Here is a 17,628-nt window from a genome sequence, read left to right on the forward strand (position 1 = left end):
CCTGGCAACACACCTTTGGGTTGGGCTTTATCTTGGGCCAACTATTGGGTTAAATTATTAACGGATTGTAGAAGCTGTTGGTTAGATTGAGCCATGGTTTGGAAAAGTTTTGGCTCACTTGTATGAAGGTGTCAAGATGATCCGGTTGTGTGGGTGTAGTAGTCCGCGGGTGGTGTATTTGGAACTATTTCACGTGAATTATTTATGGTTGGATTTTGATAATTATTATTTACCTAACGATACCTTTATTAGCATTATAATTATTATAACTACCTTGACCTTGTGATTGACCTTGTCGAGGTTGCACTTGGTTGTTATAATTATTAAAATTACCCCGACCTATCCTTGTCGTGGTGGAGCTTGGTTAAACCGCGTGCGTTGGCCTAACATATTGATTATTGTACCTGGAGGTGTGGCGTGTTGGTTATTTCTCCAACCGGTTGGGATTTTGTCTCCAAGGGCGTTAGGTTCACTATTAATGGAACAAGCCTGTTCATAGGCTATATAGGGCGATGGGAGTCGGGATGCTTTCGGGGCTCCAACATAAACTACATGGATTTGAATTTACGTTCATGACGGGGATAGGCTTTTGTTGAACGAAATGGTCTCTACCTTTTTAGTGAGTGATTGATTAGAGTTTTAAGCTTCGGGATCGTGTTTAATTTCAAACATACCGGGCGCCTTAATCGTATTTGATGAACTAAGCGGAGCGGTGGATATCGTCACTACCCCCCCGTTGTTATTTCACTTAGTTTGATCCTCTAAAAATTTATAAGCCTCCAAGGCTCCTTTGCTAAGAAAACTACCCCATTCATTATGTCGAGGACTTTTTATGGTGATGTTGAAGTCCTTTGAAAAAGGCACGAACTAACGTGTCTTTAAGCTAAGTTATGATGTGGACACTCTATAAGGAGATCGATGAAATGATTCCAAGCCTCCGAAAATGATTCATGAGGATTTTGTCGAAAGAAATGAATCTTGGAAAGCATCTCATCCGTCTTTAGGGGTGGGTAAAATATTCCATAAACAAAACAAACAAGTTTAGCCCACGAGTCCACGTAATTAGGCGTTTGGGCGCTTAACCAAGGCAGCCTTTATCCGCTAAGGTGAAAGGGAATACCACGAGTTTAATTTGTTCCGCCCAACCGTAGGATGGTAGAATGTTGTTAGGACTTGTTCAATCTTACGCGTGTCCGATAGGGTTTTTCATGGTCTAAACCGTGAAAAAACAGTAACAAATTAAAATATTTGGGGGATTCGAAATCCCCACCGGGTCCGCTAGAACGATGCAAGATTTAGGGCTATCGCTTAAGGCTTTGTAAAAGTCCGAGAGAGGAGTCTCTCCTTCGGGCATTGTGTCGGTGGTGTGTGTGAAATAGTAGCTAGAGGTGTAGTGGGTGGTATACTAGATAGAATCGTTTGTTGACGTTGTTGTGTTTTGTTCGACCGGACCTTAATCTCATACAAGGCTAAGACCAAATTTAGCTAAACACATCAACACTCCAAACAATTCGATATACTAGTATAAACCTCTAACGAGGAGATCGCGAGGTGCGGAAGAAAGGAATACCTGATTAAGTCCCTTGCTTCGCTTATGAATAGCGTCTTGTTTACGTGTGTTCGAGTGTATATAACTAGTTAGAACACCGAAAAACTTGAAAAATCGGGTTCGAATCAAACCCGTGGAAATTCGCAAAAGTCATTTCGGTGGCGCTTCGCTTAGCGCTGATGCGGCGCTCGTGTAACTCAAAGTTACAGTGTTTTAGGGTGGATCGCTTTCGAGATGGGGCGGTCGCTTTCAAGTTTCCGAGCTTATGGGCACAGGTGAGCTTCGCTTTGGCGGTCGCTCCGTATTTTTTTCGCGAACTTTTCAATGCTTTGAACGGACAACCACGGTATGAATCAAACAAGGGTGGTTGGGTTTAATGGGACTTTAAGAAAAGTACTTATACTACGAAAACAATGCGAAAGTGAAACTAAGATGGCAGTGGCGCCATTTGATAAACCATAAAAATGATAGTTTACCTACGAAATGAACGATGAAACTCAAAACGTAAGTAAACTAAAACTATTTACGTGCCTATATTTTATCAAAGATTCTACTCTCAATCCTATGAGATATAGTGGAGTAGAGTGATTCGTTCCACTCCTAGTCCTTCCGCATGCTGTGTTCTCTACGTATAAGTACTCTTAACTCTAAAGTCTAATGAGAGATTTACGAAGTGGCAACTAGACTATGATGCAACTACCCACAAGATGCAACTAGTCGACTATTAGAACTACTATGGGAATGCTACGTTGATTCTATGATGAGGAGTTAGAGGGGATTGATTCCACCTTAACTTCGAACTTAATCCTACTAATGCGAATAATCGTCGTAATCCGAATTGAATCGCTTCGTGACAATATGGTTACTCCTAATCCCTAATTACACATGGCATTTCTACCAATTCATAACTAGTATGTGAACGATTAAACCCATTCTCATGGTGAACTAATTGTTTCTAGAGTGGAAAGGAAATTACGGCGACTTCTACGATAATCGAATCAAGCTTTCATCAAGGCTTCTCAACCCCCTCAATGGAGGTTTAGCCGAGAATCATCACGCTATCATTCCCCATGGAATTCAAACAAGACATGATATAAAGATTGAAACTTTGCTTGTTTAAAACCCAATTCAAAACTACTAATGCAATAATTGAATTAAACTAATAATGGCAATTACTTGAATCTACGAATTGAAACTAAACAATTAATGGAAATGAAATTAACTTATGGAGAACACTATTTTATTAATCTAATGAATAATAAAACAATGATTCAAATACTAAATTAATAATCTAACTAACCTAAGTCTAGCTATCTACGTAATAAGGGAAATTAGATCTAAACAATTGTAAATGACAAGAATCGAAATTGACAAACTAGCTATTTTATTTATCAAACTAATGAAGAATAATGATTTTAAGAGTTTAATCTAAAACAATAATTGAATTTAAACTAAACTTAATTTTATTACATGAAAACTAGATCTATAATTATCTATAGTTTTAGGTCTAACTAGCTACCATTAACTATCTACCATTAACAAAGAGTTAAGCTTTGGTTTTTATACTTTTAGATCCAAAAATCGTGCATGGGCTTGGAGCCATGTTTTGGGCCAAAGAATCAGGCCCAAAACCCAATTCTTTCAGTCCAAAAAGGCCTCTTCAGCTGCAGTTGGCTTCAACAGACTTTTTGTCCACTTCTGCTCCTCTGATTGGGTCAAAGCTTGGACCATTGGAAAGCTCTTTCCGAGCCGGTCGTTTTGACATAAGGTAGGCCCCATTCCGAGGTCTAAGTCCAAAGATACGGCCTTCGGAAGTTCTACTGACTTGTGTGCTATTTCTGCCCGCGTCGACTTTTCAGTTTTTGACCGGGCTTTAGAAAGGCTTTGTCTTCTTGAATATTGGCTTTTAATCACGGAACTCCTTAGTAACCGACCTTTGCTCCTTTATCTCGCTAAAGTGGCACATTTCTGCACATAATGGACTTTGAAGCCTGAAATGCATAAAAACACGTAATCAGTGTTAACTCTTAATTATTACTCATATAATTGGTCTAATAGTATGACTGTTACAGGGTTAAAACTACAGTTTTGGGCTCTTATCATCATGCACCGTTCTCACTTTGTTACGGAACTAAGACTGTCATCCCCTCTGAGCTCACAATTACAAAGACTCGCTCAGAGATTGTTGATTCCGGACATAAAGACTCTATCCTCACTCGAGAAGTCGACCTGCTCGAGGAACGACGTGACCTAGCAGCCATTCGAGTGGCCTCCTACCACTAGACTCTGAAAAAGTCATACAACAAACGAGTGCATCCCCGAAGCTTTCAACCTAGTGACCCAGTCTTGAAAAATACTAACAATGACTCGAAATTGGCACAAACACGGGAAGGCCCTTACATAGTGGAGCGAGTCGTCAGCAATGAAGCATACTGGATAAAAACTCAGGAAGGTCAGCCATTACCGCGTCCTTGGAATACTTGTTAAAAAAATTTTATCAATGGATGATTTACTTATTAAGTTCTTATTCTGGTTACTATTACTGTGCATCCACTCCTTACTTGTATCAATACAAACTAGTCTCTCAAGTTCAAAAAGGAAGGCATAACCCGCTCACTAGAGCATCAGATTCACTCAGGTCATAACGCTCACTTGAGCAGCATGCTCACTCGAGCTCTAAAGCTACATAGTACCACCACTTCTCACTAGTTGAGGACCTATTCTTCTAGGATCAATTTAGTGCATAACGCTCACTAGAGCATCAAAATCACTCAGGTCATAACGTTCACTTGAGCAGCACGCTCACTCGAGCTCCAAAGTTACATAGCACCACCACTTCTCACTAGTTGAGGACCTATACTTCTAGGATCAACTTAGTGTAGAATGCTCACTAGAGCATCCGACTTACTCGGGTCGCAGCGCTTACTTGAGCAAAATGCTCACTCAAGCTCCAAGGCTACGCAACCCAACCATCTCTTGCTAATGGGAGACCTATGTACTTCCAGGTGCAACGCAGTGCAGAACGCTCACTAGAGCAACACGCTCTCTCGAGCCCCAATGCGACCTTGAACTACAGTCGCTCACCAACTTTAGGTCCTAAGATTCCCACAAGGCCTAAGCACTTTCACTAGCTACAAAGCTCCCTAAAGCAAACAATTTTCTTAGATTTTGCAAAATATCAAAATAGTAAAGTTGTATTCAAAACAAAAGAAAATAAGCATGCATCTAAGATATGAACTGCCTGGACCAATCCAGGAAATTAGTTCGAAATATAGCAAAAAATGACAAATTGCCACATACATATGTGGAAACCAGCTCGCAAATACCAAAGTATGTGAACTGCCTGAATCAACTCAGAAAACTAGTTCTAAATTAGCAAAATGGCAAACTGCCCGAGCAAGCCTAGGGAACCAGCTTTATTGTATCATAACCATTTTCATATTGTATCAAGACAAAAATTCACTCACAACTCACAAGATCAAGAAACATTAGTCAAATTTTTAGTTCGTAGGGGCTCCAGTTCATCCCCCACATTGACTCCACCCTCAACAACAGCTAAAGAAGTACCAGCAACGTCCTGCTCATGACGACTCTCCACGATCTCCAGAGAAGAAGCATCCAATTCTGGAGCATCACATGCATCTTCAGGTACATCTAACTCTGGTGTACCCGAAGCCTCGCATTCATGTTCCTCTTTCAGTGCATAATAGATCTTCTCCATCTCCACGTAGTCTTTTTCAAGAGTCTCATAAGCGTCCCTAGCTTTCTGGGCAATCTCTTTGCAATTTTTGGCATAGGTAGTCATTGTATCCAGCTCACCCCTCAGCCTGTTTATATCGTTACCCAAAACAATCTTTTGCAAACATACGTCCTGGTACTTCGCCTTCGTCTCATTGAACTCCTTTTTCTCTGCTCCTTAGACGACTTGCACATTTTTTAACTCCTCCATCAGCTGCTCAACAACACTTTTTTTGGAGTCAGCAATTTGGGCGATCTCTTTCAATTTTTGGTACCCACTAATAAACTAATCAAACAAAAGACATATATAATTAATATTCATAGATTAAAATGGTAAGAACAATCTTTTATGAACAAACACTTACCAAACATTGAGCCAGGTCCATCAACCTCAGGTTCTCTGCCAAGTCTTTCGCGTCAAGATCACTCCGATCCCCATCAAGCGCAAGACTCTCGAGCAAGCAAGTTGCTACTTTAGCCGACTTATAGCTGCAGTCAGAATAGTTGACAATACACTTCCTACCTTGGTCGTCAACATACACCAAATTGCGGTCCAAATCTTCATTCCCCAACACAAACTTCCCACTCACCTTACTAGGTCCCTTCCCCTTCATCAGCGAACTAGGCGAAGCGGTGATACCAGACTGACCCAACCCTAATTTGAAAGTATCTAGGTCTAGGCCACTCAAGTCGATGTCCGACCTCGACCTCAGTGCAGGGCCAGCTTGCCCCCCAGTTCACTCTATAGTCCCTCCGCCAGCTCGCCTACTACTACCACTGTCAACTTTCAAACTTTTTCCAGATCTAGCCTCTGGGTGGTCAGCCATCCTCTTCAGGTGAGGACCATGCACTGAGATGGTGATATCCTCCATCTCAAGTGGAGAGCCCTCCCTTAGCCTCCCTGACCTCTTCAGCACACCTTCACCATGCCCACCACCTCCAACCATACCAGAACGCTTCGGTACCACACCACCACTTTTAGATGCACCCAGAGTATTACCGCTCCTCATCTGCCCAGGAGGACTTTTGTGACGTGCTTCCCTAGTCACCAGACCACTATCTTCTCTTTCCATCTCAACCTCAGGCTTAGAATCACTATCTACACCCCCACGCGCTCTTCTCTTATGAAGTTTCCTCCTCGACTTGACCACCACACCACCTCGCTCTGCAAAATAGCTCGCTACAACTTCAAGTTGTCTCTTTTTATGAGATCGCTTTTGACACGTGAACCTCTCGATCTCACCCCGTTGAGTTCGGTTCCCAATCACAACATCTGCCAGAGACCAAAAAAAAAAAAAAGTCAACAATTAATAGGAAAAGCGAATTACAAACCAGAACAACTTGTAAACTTCAGTAGAAACATACCATCAAAATTACAACTCCTAGTCTCCACACTAGTTCCCTCCACACAATGTTCTCCTATCACTAACAACGGTCTCTGCTCCCACGACTCGTTGCTTACCCCATCTATCACAGACGACTTGCCCGCCAGAGTTTGCTAGATAAAATTATTCGACCTAGATTGCTTAACAACGAAGTGTTCAAACACATCGTCTAAACCAATGTCATACTCCCTTGATTCGTTGAGCAGATCAAAAACTCTAAACAGCCTCCAACTATTACCAACGAACTGACATGGGGTTTTACCACAATAGTTCAACAATCCACATGTCAGTCTTGACAACGGCAAGCGCAACCCAGCTCGCATCTGCCCAACACACAAAACGACCCCACCACCATTCCTCTGTACATATTTACTACTAAATACATTATACACACTACTCAGTTCGTGTATCTCCAGTTCAAGGATTTCAATCTTAAATCTTCGTCTCAAATCCCCAAAACTAACAAAAGCATCCCTATCAACAACCCTAGGTGGTTCACCACTAGAAGAGGACTGATCTACCCCATCATTACTACTAGATATAGCTACCACAGAACGCGAAACCCCTTCTTCGGTTCGGTCATTATATCCTACCGACCTCTCCACCACCTCATTAGATCTTGTATCATCAGAGTTCGACATTCTCACAAAAAGGTATACAAACCCAACAAACAAAAGCTTACAAAGCAAAGAAACAAAAATGGCAGAGAACTAACCTGTTACTCTCTCAAAATGCGCTAAAAGAGGAGTGGTGTAATTGGAATGAAGATATGAGCAAAATGAACCCTTCAATTCTCTAGAATTGTATTAGATACGAAACCCTTTCATTTCCTGATGCAAGTAATCATAACACCAAACCATATAATGACATGTCTTCCCATAAGCCATTTTTGGAAATTTCGGGTTATTCTCACCCACCCACGAAACGAAGCAGTTCCTATTCATGTTTCAAATATCCCTTCACATGTGCTCCACACGTGATACCTTAAAACTCTTACCAGATCGCTCTCTCCGTCCTCAAGCAACCTGCTGAGCGGGGGCTGTGTGAGGGACTAATACCCACGTCCTATGGATATTATACACATGTCTAGCACAAGCGAATCCACCAACCTGTCCTCACCACATGCTCCTTCAGGTCGCTTCATCGCACCCCACACCTCCAGATCGCTCTGTAGCGACTCAAATCAAAAGCACGATCTCATCGGAGAGATCGTCCTACCAGTTCGACTAATGTAGCGATCTCCAAAAGATCTATGCTCACTCAGATCATAATAGATTGTAACGTATACCACAACTGTCACCATTAAGACCGGAGCTTTAGATGCGCACTCCATTACTCCACCACCACTCACCATCATGGCTCATTAAATGACCTTAAGTCCAGAACTTGACTTGACACGGGAGAGGAGAAAGTGTGGGAAACTTGCCTATATAAACAGAAGAGGAACTACGTCTGACTTGATTCAAGTAGTACCCAAGAACTTGATACATAGGCAGCTCGCATCTATCGCGAGCTCAGTCAAACTCATATTCAATCTAATTTTCCATCCACAATCAAGGCATGTAAAATTTATACTAAATTGAGCCTTTACAACAACCATGATTTTAGGGTGGAATTCAGAATATATTTCTGAAAATTAAGAATTACCCTATTTGGCAACTTTTTCTGCACTGGAATGGAAACCTAAAATCCTCAAAATCAATGAATTGTAAGTTTCTATAGAGGGCAGACACTTGAGATTTCCATACATTCAGGAATTTTAACTACTTGAAATTGTCTGTCTTGGAATTATATTTTCAATTCCAATTCCACAGGAGAACTTCCAAATAGACCCTATGGGTAATCTTCTCTAATTGAAAGAGCAAACAATTAGGAAACTAATAATTAAATTTACTCCAGATCGAATTTTGATGGAGTGCTATATATTAGGAAGGAAAATATTTATAAGATCTCTAATACAATAATTAATACGGACATTTAATGAATTAATTACTTAGGAATTAATGTTAACAAAATTAGGAGCAATATACGTAGATTTAATTTCAAACAACCAAAAAAATTGTAAGGCCATGTTCATCTCTTTATTTTTATACTATTTGTAAGGTCATGTTCAACTTTCTGTTAGTGTAATTTGTAAAAGGGTTAAAGAATCTAGCATTTAACTTTTTTTGTAGTATTTAAAATTATGCATGGATTTCACACTCTTGATTAAATTGTGGTAAGAGCTCATAGTAATGTGCGTATTCATCTAAATCAGATAAGACCCATAACTAAATCAGATAAGACCCATATCGTGCACTATTTTGGTTCTTTCAAGGACCAACTTCAATCTAAAAAGGAACTTCAAATTCATATAAATGTCATTTTGACAACCTTGATGAACATGCATAGGAGATAAAATCTATGGATTAATGGATTATGGTCATTTACTAAAACACATATAGAAGCAGCTATACTAAGTGGGATGATCCACTCTAGGAAACACAACACTATGTTTTTAAAGATTTTTTTGTGAAGATATGAACCACAAAAGATGATGTTATGGTGCTACGTGATAAGCACATAAATGTTACACATTTATGCCCATATTTATATTATATTGTCTAGTTAATTAGTATAAGTTCATTTGATTTGTCCTGTTTCATTGGTTTTATAGGAATCGACGCGAATGTGACAAAAAGGGTTGAGACCTGAGGTTTTAAAAGGATTGTAAAATTCTCAGGGGTTTATCACAGGAATAATGTTCGATACGAGTCTAGAAATAATATGCGAAGGACCTATTGAAGAACTTCTAAAAGTTTCAAGTTCATAAGTCAAAGTCAGAGTGCGCCTGCTCTCTAATACGCCTGTTCGAGAGTGCGACCCACGCCCCCTTCTGAAAATGTAGAATTTCAGTGTTTTCCAGAACCCTTTGCAACTTGCACTCATTGCTTGGAATTCGATTTGGAAAGTTTTAATATGATTCAAACACCAAAGGAAATCGTTCCAAACGGGATTCTAACTTTGGCACGCCCTAATCAATCTCTATATATACAAAGCAAGTAGAGAGGGAGAGCTCTCGCTCTCTCTCCCATCATATAAAATCACGAACTTTTGGAAGAAGCTGCTGGAGAAGAAGCCAACACCCAAGATGACGGTTTTGTCGATGACTTCTCTTCCTTACTCTTTTACTTCCATTACCATGTTTATAAGTAACTAAACTCCAAGCTAGGGCTTAGAGGAATCCCTAGACTTGCGTAGGATTTTCTTTGTTTACTGTTTACTGTTCTCAACTTGATTGGTAATGATTAGCTTGACTAATTTCACTGGTTTTAGTAGCACTACTTTCATGGATTATATCTCTCATGATAGCCTTTATGTATTGGCTAGTCCATAGTTAGATTAAGTGTTTGTTATAATCAAAGCATGGCATTTACTGTTGATATAAACTTGTGAAGATAGTTTTGTGCTAAGAGTTTATATATATGTGCTGAAAATTCAAGCAACCTAATGCATAGATTGATATAAGAGATACACGATCACACCTTCGAGCAAGCTAGAGTTACCTTACCCTCATGTTACTCGTAAAATAAAAGAGAATTTTAAATTAGTTAATTAAGAGAACCTACAATGGTCTACGATTGAATCAAACGCCTTAGTGTTTCTACATTTCATAGTTAATTCAAGTTTCTCCGTTTTCATAGTATAGTGTAAGTAAATAGTTTTAAGAGTAGTTAACCAACTTTCAAATCAACAACCATCATATTTGGATTAGGTTAAATAGACTTTAGATTTCAATTATTCCTAGATAGCAATCCCTATGGGTTCGACCTTGTTCTCGCACACCTACTACAGTGCGCTTGCAAGTATTATTATTACAATTATAGGATTTAATTACCCTGTTTATTTAGGTTGGTTAAAACCTTATCACAACGTGCTACTAATCAAAATTAACCTTAGTGGGATGTTGTGAAGTTTTATGCATATCAATGTTAACTTAATACAATAACTCTACTGATCGACCTGCTAATTGCTACTTCCATAAAACACCTCAACTACGTGCTTTAATGGTTCATATATTAGCTTTTGACCAAAACAAGTCAAAGCCTTAAAAGTACTTATTTTCAACAGTGTTATATAACTTAGAATGATGCCATCAAACAATAATTATTAGTATAATATTCCTCCTCCATGTATTAATCTCAAGACTTAGGCCCTTAAAGTTTTATTAGTAGAGTACATCTTAGTTTAAAAAACTCATGCCTTAACCTATTCTCATATCCAATATTGAGTTGATTAATTAAAAGTTTATAGGTTTCATAGTATTAGTGATTTGAAAGATGGTTTAGTGATTTGTTATTATTAAGTCGGGAATTGAAGATTGTTAAATCACCTAGAGTTGAAGATTGCTAAATCATTGACAGTCTAATAAACCATTATACAAGCTAGAGTTTACTATTATACAATCTAGAGTTTAAGATGCCATCTCAATTCAATCTCTATGTGGGTAAGTGCGTGAGAAAGTTAGAGCACACCCATGCCCTAGTTTGCCTTGCAGAGAGCTAGCCCTGCGCCCATTACCTTGTTTCCCTGCAAATTATGCAGAGAGCGCGCCCCGCGCTCTGTTATAGTTCTTTCGAAGCACGCCCGCACCTTGAGTAGTACTGATTCTTTTGATCTTTTGCAGGCTACTTCCAGTTGCAGTGTAGGATCCATAACTTTGCTCGTATATTATTCCAGGGTTGCAGGACACAGTGAAACTAAAGGAGGTATTCTTCTTACTCGTAGTTTAGATTTGTTTGTCTTGTGGTTTAAATAAGAGTCCTAGGTTTCAGAAGTAGTTTGTGGTAGAAACTCAGTCTGATAAAAAACCTATTGCACCATTTTATCCTGAGATTGAACGCACACTCCATAGGAGAAGTAGAAACCTCGAGTTAGAGGTACCCGTAACTTTTGTTGGCAATACACCAATTTTTGCTAACATGGAGGGTAATAACAATGACGTGGTTGCCCAAGTACCTAGATCCATTAAGGAAATCATATATCCTAATAGGACAACCTGACCATCTTGCATTGTTCCCCCTGCAACCAATGCTAATCACTTTGAGTTGAAGTCCAATCTGTTTGGGCTACTTCCTATGTTTAGGGGAACGGATGAGGAAGATCCATATCTTCATGTAAAGGAATTTGAGAATATTTGTGGGACTCTTAAGCTTTAACAATTTAGTGACGAAGCTATAAAATTAAAACTATTCCCATTTTCTCTTTAGGAGAAAGCGAAGAGTTGGTTTCACACTCTCCTATCGAATTTCATAACGGGTTGGGAAAAGTTATGCGTTGTATTTTTAAAGAACTTTTTCCCTAATCATAAGGCAACTACTTTTAGAAAAGACTTATCATCATTTTGCAAAAATGATGGAGAGTCATTATGGAAGTGTATGGAGAGGTTTAAGGGAATGCTCTTGCAGTGTCCTAACCATGGCTTAGAGAAGGGTAGGCTAGTACATATTCTCTATATATGAGGGTCTTGATTTTAGTTCTAAGGCTATGATTGAGACCATGAGTACTGGAGATTTTTGTGATAAGACTGTAGATGAAGCGTGAACATTTTTAGAAGAAGTCTCTGAAAAGGTCAAGCAATGGGAAACTAGCCGTGAGCCTAATAAGGTGGCTAGTAGCACTACATAGAATGGGTTGTTCCGCGTTAACAAGGAATTCGACACGAACGCTAGGATGGCTGCTTTAATTAGAAGAGTTGAAGCTCTCGAGCTAGAAAAAGAGACAAACTCTCTAGCTCCAGTTAACAATATTGAGGCCCCTGGTTGTTTTTTGTGTGATAGTCTTGATCACGTTATAGATAATTGCCCTAGCGTAACTGCACAAGTCAATGCTTTTAATTCATACCAAAAGCCATGCAATAATTTTTTTTCTAACACGTATAACCCTGGGTGGCGTAACCACCCTAATTTGTCTTGATCTAAGGGTATATATCAGGGAGGTCCCGTGGGTAACTCAAACCCAGTGCAACAGTGTGCACCCCAACCACCGAAACCCTCACCTTTAGAGGAAGCCCTTACTCAGTTAACACCGACCATTTTTCAATTTCAAAAAGATATCCAATAGTATTTGCTTTCAAACTTGTAGTCAATTACCAAGTTGGAAGTTCAAATGGGTCAGATTGCTAATACTTTGAATGAGAAGGACAAAGGTAGGTTTCCTAGTCAACCAGTGGCTAATCCAAGGGGTTAATTTGAAATAAGTTCTAACTTAAACCAAGACCACCAGGAGCAAGCCAAGTCTGTTACTGTTCTTAGGAGTGGTAATCATATTGATAATAAGGTTGAGATGCCTAGGGATTTTGTGGTCATATATGATCCTATAGAGTGTGAGCATGAGGAGAGTGACGTGAGTGGATCTAATAGTCATAATATTTCTAGGAAGGGTGTATAGCCTCCTACTTCTGTGGAGACTAGCCCTGCCCCATCTTATATACCTAAAACTCTTTTTCCTCAATGTTTGATTTAGGCTAAGAAAGGTTCTAATCTTAATTAGATAATGGAGATGTTTAAAAAAGTTCAAATTAATATTCCATTACTTGATGCTATAAAACAAGTTCCTTCCTATACCAAATTTCTTAAAGATTTGTGTACACAAAAACATAAGTTGAATGTGCACAAGAAAGCTTTCCTTACCGAGCAAGTGAGTTCTATTATCGAAAACTGAATCTTGCCTAAGTTTAGAGATCTAGGATGCCCTACTATTTCTTGTGTTATTGGTGATCATATGATTGAGAAGACATTACTTGATTTAGGCGCTAACGTTAATTTTTTGCCTTATTCGGTTTATTTACAGCTTGGTCTTGATAAGTTGAAACCTATACCAATTACTCTTCAATTGGTAGATAGGTCTATTAGGATTCCACGTGGTATTGTTGAGGATGTTTTCGTTTAGGTTGATACATTTTATTTCCCTGTTGATTTTATTGTGCTAGATACACAACCTGTTCAAGATCCTAAACACCATATTCCTGTCATCTTAGGCCGTCCCTTTTTAGCCATCTCTAATGCTATCATTAACTGTCATAATAGAGTGTTGAATCTTTCTTTTGGTAATATGACTACAGAACTTAATGTGTTTAATGTTGGTCAAGAACCTCCTAAACCTGATGATTTTTGGGATGTTAATCTTATTGATAATATAGTTCATGAGACTTTCTTGAAGAGTTATTCTGATGACTCTTTTGAGTCTTGTTTAACTAATTCTGGTAGTGGTTGTGATATGGATGGTGCCATTTGTAAGTTAATGCGTTACAATTTTAGAAACTGATATGTGGAAAGCCACAGTAGAACCTCTGACTCTATCTAAGTCTACCCCAGCTCCTTCCATAGAGAGTCCTCCTAAGCTTGAATTGAAACATTTACCCTTTTTTTTTTTAAATAACTAGGGATTTAGGACACCCCAACCTTTTATTTGTAAGACTATGAAATTCTCAGATGCATCTTTCCTGCTTTATTCGCCAATATCAAATCATTAAGTTTTTTATCCAACGGTGGAATAAAGTACACAATTTCATTACAAGTTTGCCTACTTAACTTGGATAGATAATCTGCTACTTGATTTCCTTCCCTAAAAACATGCTTGAAGTTTATTTGCTCAAACTTCAAAATATCGGCTTAGATATGAGCAACTATATTCCTGCAATGCCATGGCGCCTCTTCCTTCTTTGTCAAAATCTGCATCGCCCTCAGAGAATCCGATTGCACTTGAATTCTTTTAATCTTCATACTTGTTGCTCCTTCTAGTCCTTTTTGAACCCCTAGTAACTCCTGGTACAGGACGGACAATCTGGTAAAGCTGCCATTGTAAGCCATTATTGCATCTCCATTCCAATCCCTCACCGCTCCACTATAGCTGGCCCTTCCCTTTTGTACCGATCCATCCGAATTCAGAACTGTTATTCCAGCTTCCGGTTTACTCCAGTTTACTCATATCTCCTCTCTCTGCTTTAAAGTAACCCCAATTCCCAATTTCGCTAGTAGCACTTTCGTTGCCTCATCTTCTTTAACCGTCTCCAGTAATTTCCCCACATAAATCTTCATGCTACTCAGCACTTTCTGGCTCACTACATCTGTTGGCCAAAATCTAGCTTTCTTTAGCCTCCAATTTCGCTCATTCCAAATGGCTTGAACTACAGCGCAAATGAAGTCTCTTATCACTTCAGATGTTATGGTATTCGCTCTGCAGAGTCTCATCAAATAGTACCATTCATTATGTGATGCTTTCACCATCTCTAGTAGTCCCATAGCTCTCTTAAAATTCTGCCAGACCAATTTCGAGTAAGGACATTCGAAGAAAAGGTGAGCTGAACTCTCTTCATGGCCACCACACAGACAACACTTTGATTGTGCTATCACCTTTTTCGCCATCAATCTATTCTGTGTTGGGAGAGTTGCCGAGAACAACTGCCAAGTGGTAAAAGAGTGTTTCGGTACTAAGTATTTTCCCCACACAATCTTAAACCATTTTACCTTGCTTCTCACCTTTTTTAGGACAGAGTATGCTGAAGAAGTAGTGAAGGCTCCTATACTGCTTGGTGTCCATGTCACCCGATCCCCACTAATATAGGAATTAATCTCCATTCCCAAAATCCAGCCCTTTACCTCACCTTCCTGCATATCAGTGATACATCTTAACTATCGTCCTTCACTTAAAACTGCGGACACCTTCACATCCTCTGGGATGAGATGCTCTAGCAAACTTCTGGCTTGGTTGTTCAAAAATAATGGCCCCGAACACCCTGGATCATGCTAAAAACTAGTACCTGATACTCTTAAGTATGTCTTTTTAGGACTTGATGATTCTTTACCTGTTATTATTGCTTCTAATCTTGATAGTGAACAAGAGGATAATTGATTAGAGTTCTTAAAGAGCATAGAACAACTTTAGGGTGGACTATTGCTGATATTAATAGTATAAGCCCAACTAATTGTATGCATCATATTCATCTTTAGAATGATGCTAAACTACCCCATGAGTTCTAGAGACAGCTTAATCCTAACATGAGGGAGGTAGTGAGAGCCGAGGTTCTCAAGTTGTTAGATGCGGATATCATTTATCCTATCTCTGATAGTAAATGGGTGAGTCCTATTTAGGTTGTCCCTAAGAAGTTTGGCATTATGATAGTTAAGAATGCAAATGGCGAGTTAGTTCCCGCTCGTTTGACTACCGGGTGGCATTTTTGCATTGACTATCGCAAGTTGAATTTGGCTACTAGGAAAAATCATTTTCCTCTTCCGTTTATTAACCAGATGCTTGAGAGGTTAACTGGTCATAAGTATTATTGTTTTCTTGACGGTTATTCCGGTTATTACCAAATATGTATTGCACCTGAGGATTAAGAAAAACTACCTTTACTTGTCCCTTTGGAAATTTTGCCTACCGTCATATGCCTTTTGGGTTATGTAATGCACCTGGTACCTTCCAGCGAATGCATGCTTAGTATTTTTTTTTTTCTGATATGGTAGAAAGGTTTCTTGAGGTGTTTATGGATGACTTCTCAGTATTTGGTGATTCTTTTGATGAGGGTTTGCACCATTTGAAATTAGTGTAATTAGGTGCAAGGAGAAGAATCTTATGTTGAATTGGGAGAAGTGTCATTTTATGGTTCAACAGGATATTATTTTTGGTCATATTGTTTCTAGTAAAGGCATTGAGGTTGATAAGGCCAAAATTGATGTCATTTCTAATATTCTACCACCTAAGACTGTGAAAGACATTAGGTCATGCTGGATTTTATAGGCATTTCATTAAGGATTTTAGTAAGATTTCTCGTCCCCTATGCAACTTACCTGGTAAGAACACCACTTTTGTCTTTGATGATGATTGTTTGAAAACTTTTGAGAAGCTTAAGCATTTATTGACTACCGCTCCTATCATACAACCACCTGATTGGAGTGTGCCTTTTGAGTTAATGTGTGATGCGTCTGACTATGCAGTTGGGGCTATTTTAGGTCAACGGTTTGACAAGTTGCCCCATGTTATTTATTATGCTAGTCGAACTCTTAATGATGCACAGATGAACTACACTACAACTGAGAAAGAGTTGTTAGCTGTTGTGTTTGCTTTAAACAAATTTAGTTCTTATCTCATAGGATCTAAGGTTGTCGTGTTTACTGATCATTTGGCTTTGAAGTATCTTCTTACCAAGAAGAATTCTAAAGCGCGTCTGATTCGTTGGGTACTCTTGTTGCAAGAGTTTGATATAGAGATTAGGGATAAGAAGGGTATGAAGAACGCGATAGCTGACCACTTATCTAGACTTATAGTATAGTCTTCTACTGATATTTTGCCTGTGAATGAGTCTTTCCTTGATGAGTAACTTTTTGCTATATCCCAGTCACCTTGGTATGCGGATATTGTTAATTATCTTGTAACAAAACAGTTTCCATCTCATTGGAGACAACAAGATAAATCTAAGTTTCTTGCTGAGGTTAGGAATTTTTTTTGGGATGATCCATACTTGTTTAAGTCATGCCCTGATAAGATTGTTAGGAGATGTGTTCCTAAGAGTGAGTTTCACAGTATTCTCTCTTTTTGCCATGACCATGCTTGTGGTGGTCACTTTGGTCCTAAAAAGATGGTTGTGAAGGTGTTACAGTGTGGTTTTTATTGGCCTACTGTCTTTAGGGATGCACATGAGTTTTGTTTGAGTTATGATAGATGCCAGTGTATAGGTAATATTTCCCATAGGAGCATGATGCCTCTTTATCCTATTTTAGTTGTTGAGCTTTTTGATGTGTGAGATATAAACTTCATGGGTCATTTTCCTCCTTCCTTTGGTTATCTTTATATCCTTGTCACCGTAGACTATTTTTCTAAGTGGGTTGAGGCGGTGCCATATAAAACGAATGATCATAAAGTCATAGTTAACTTTTTAAAATATAATATATTTTCTCGTTTTGGTACTCCTCGTGCAAT

The 17,628-nt window shown here is 39.0% G+C and overlaps 1 protein-coding gene across 1 annotated transcript; it reads right to left on the reverse strand.

Moving 5' to 3' along the window:
- Window positions 1–14,636: 14,636 nt before the first annotated feature.
- On the reverse strand, window positions 14,637–15,326 carry LOC147476853 (uncharacterized). Its single transcript, XM_086585840.1, has one exon. It carries the CDS (start codon window positions 15,324–15,326, stop codon window positions 14,637–14,639), a length of 690 nt encoding a protein of 229 aa, XP_086441966.1.
- Between the last annotated feature and the right edge of the window lie 2,302 nt (window positions 15,327–17,628).

The sequence above is a fragment of the Coptis chinensis genome, chromosome 9 (assembly GCF_015680905.1).
Source record: "Coptis chinensis isolate HL-2020 chromosome 9, ASM1568090v1, whole genome shotgun sequence".
NCBI lineage: Eukaryota > Viridiplantae > Streptophyta > Magnoliopsida > Ranunculales > Ranunculaceae > Coptis > Coptis chinensis.

Bases quoted from the DNA above. Each gene is read 5' to 3' on its own strand.
- LOC147476853 (XM_086585840.1), bottom strand. From the start codon at position 15,326: ATGCAGGAAGGTGAGGTAAAGGGCTGGATTTTGGGAATGGAGATTAAT.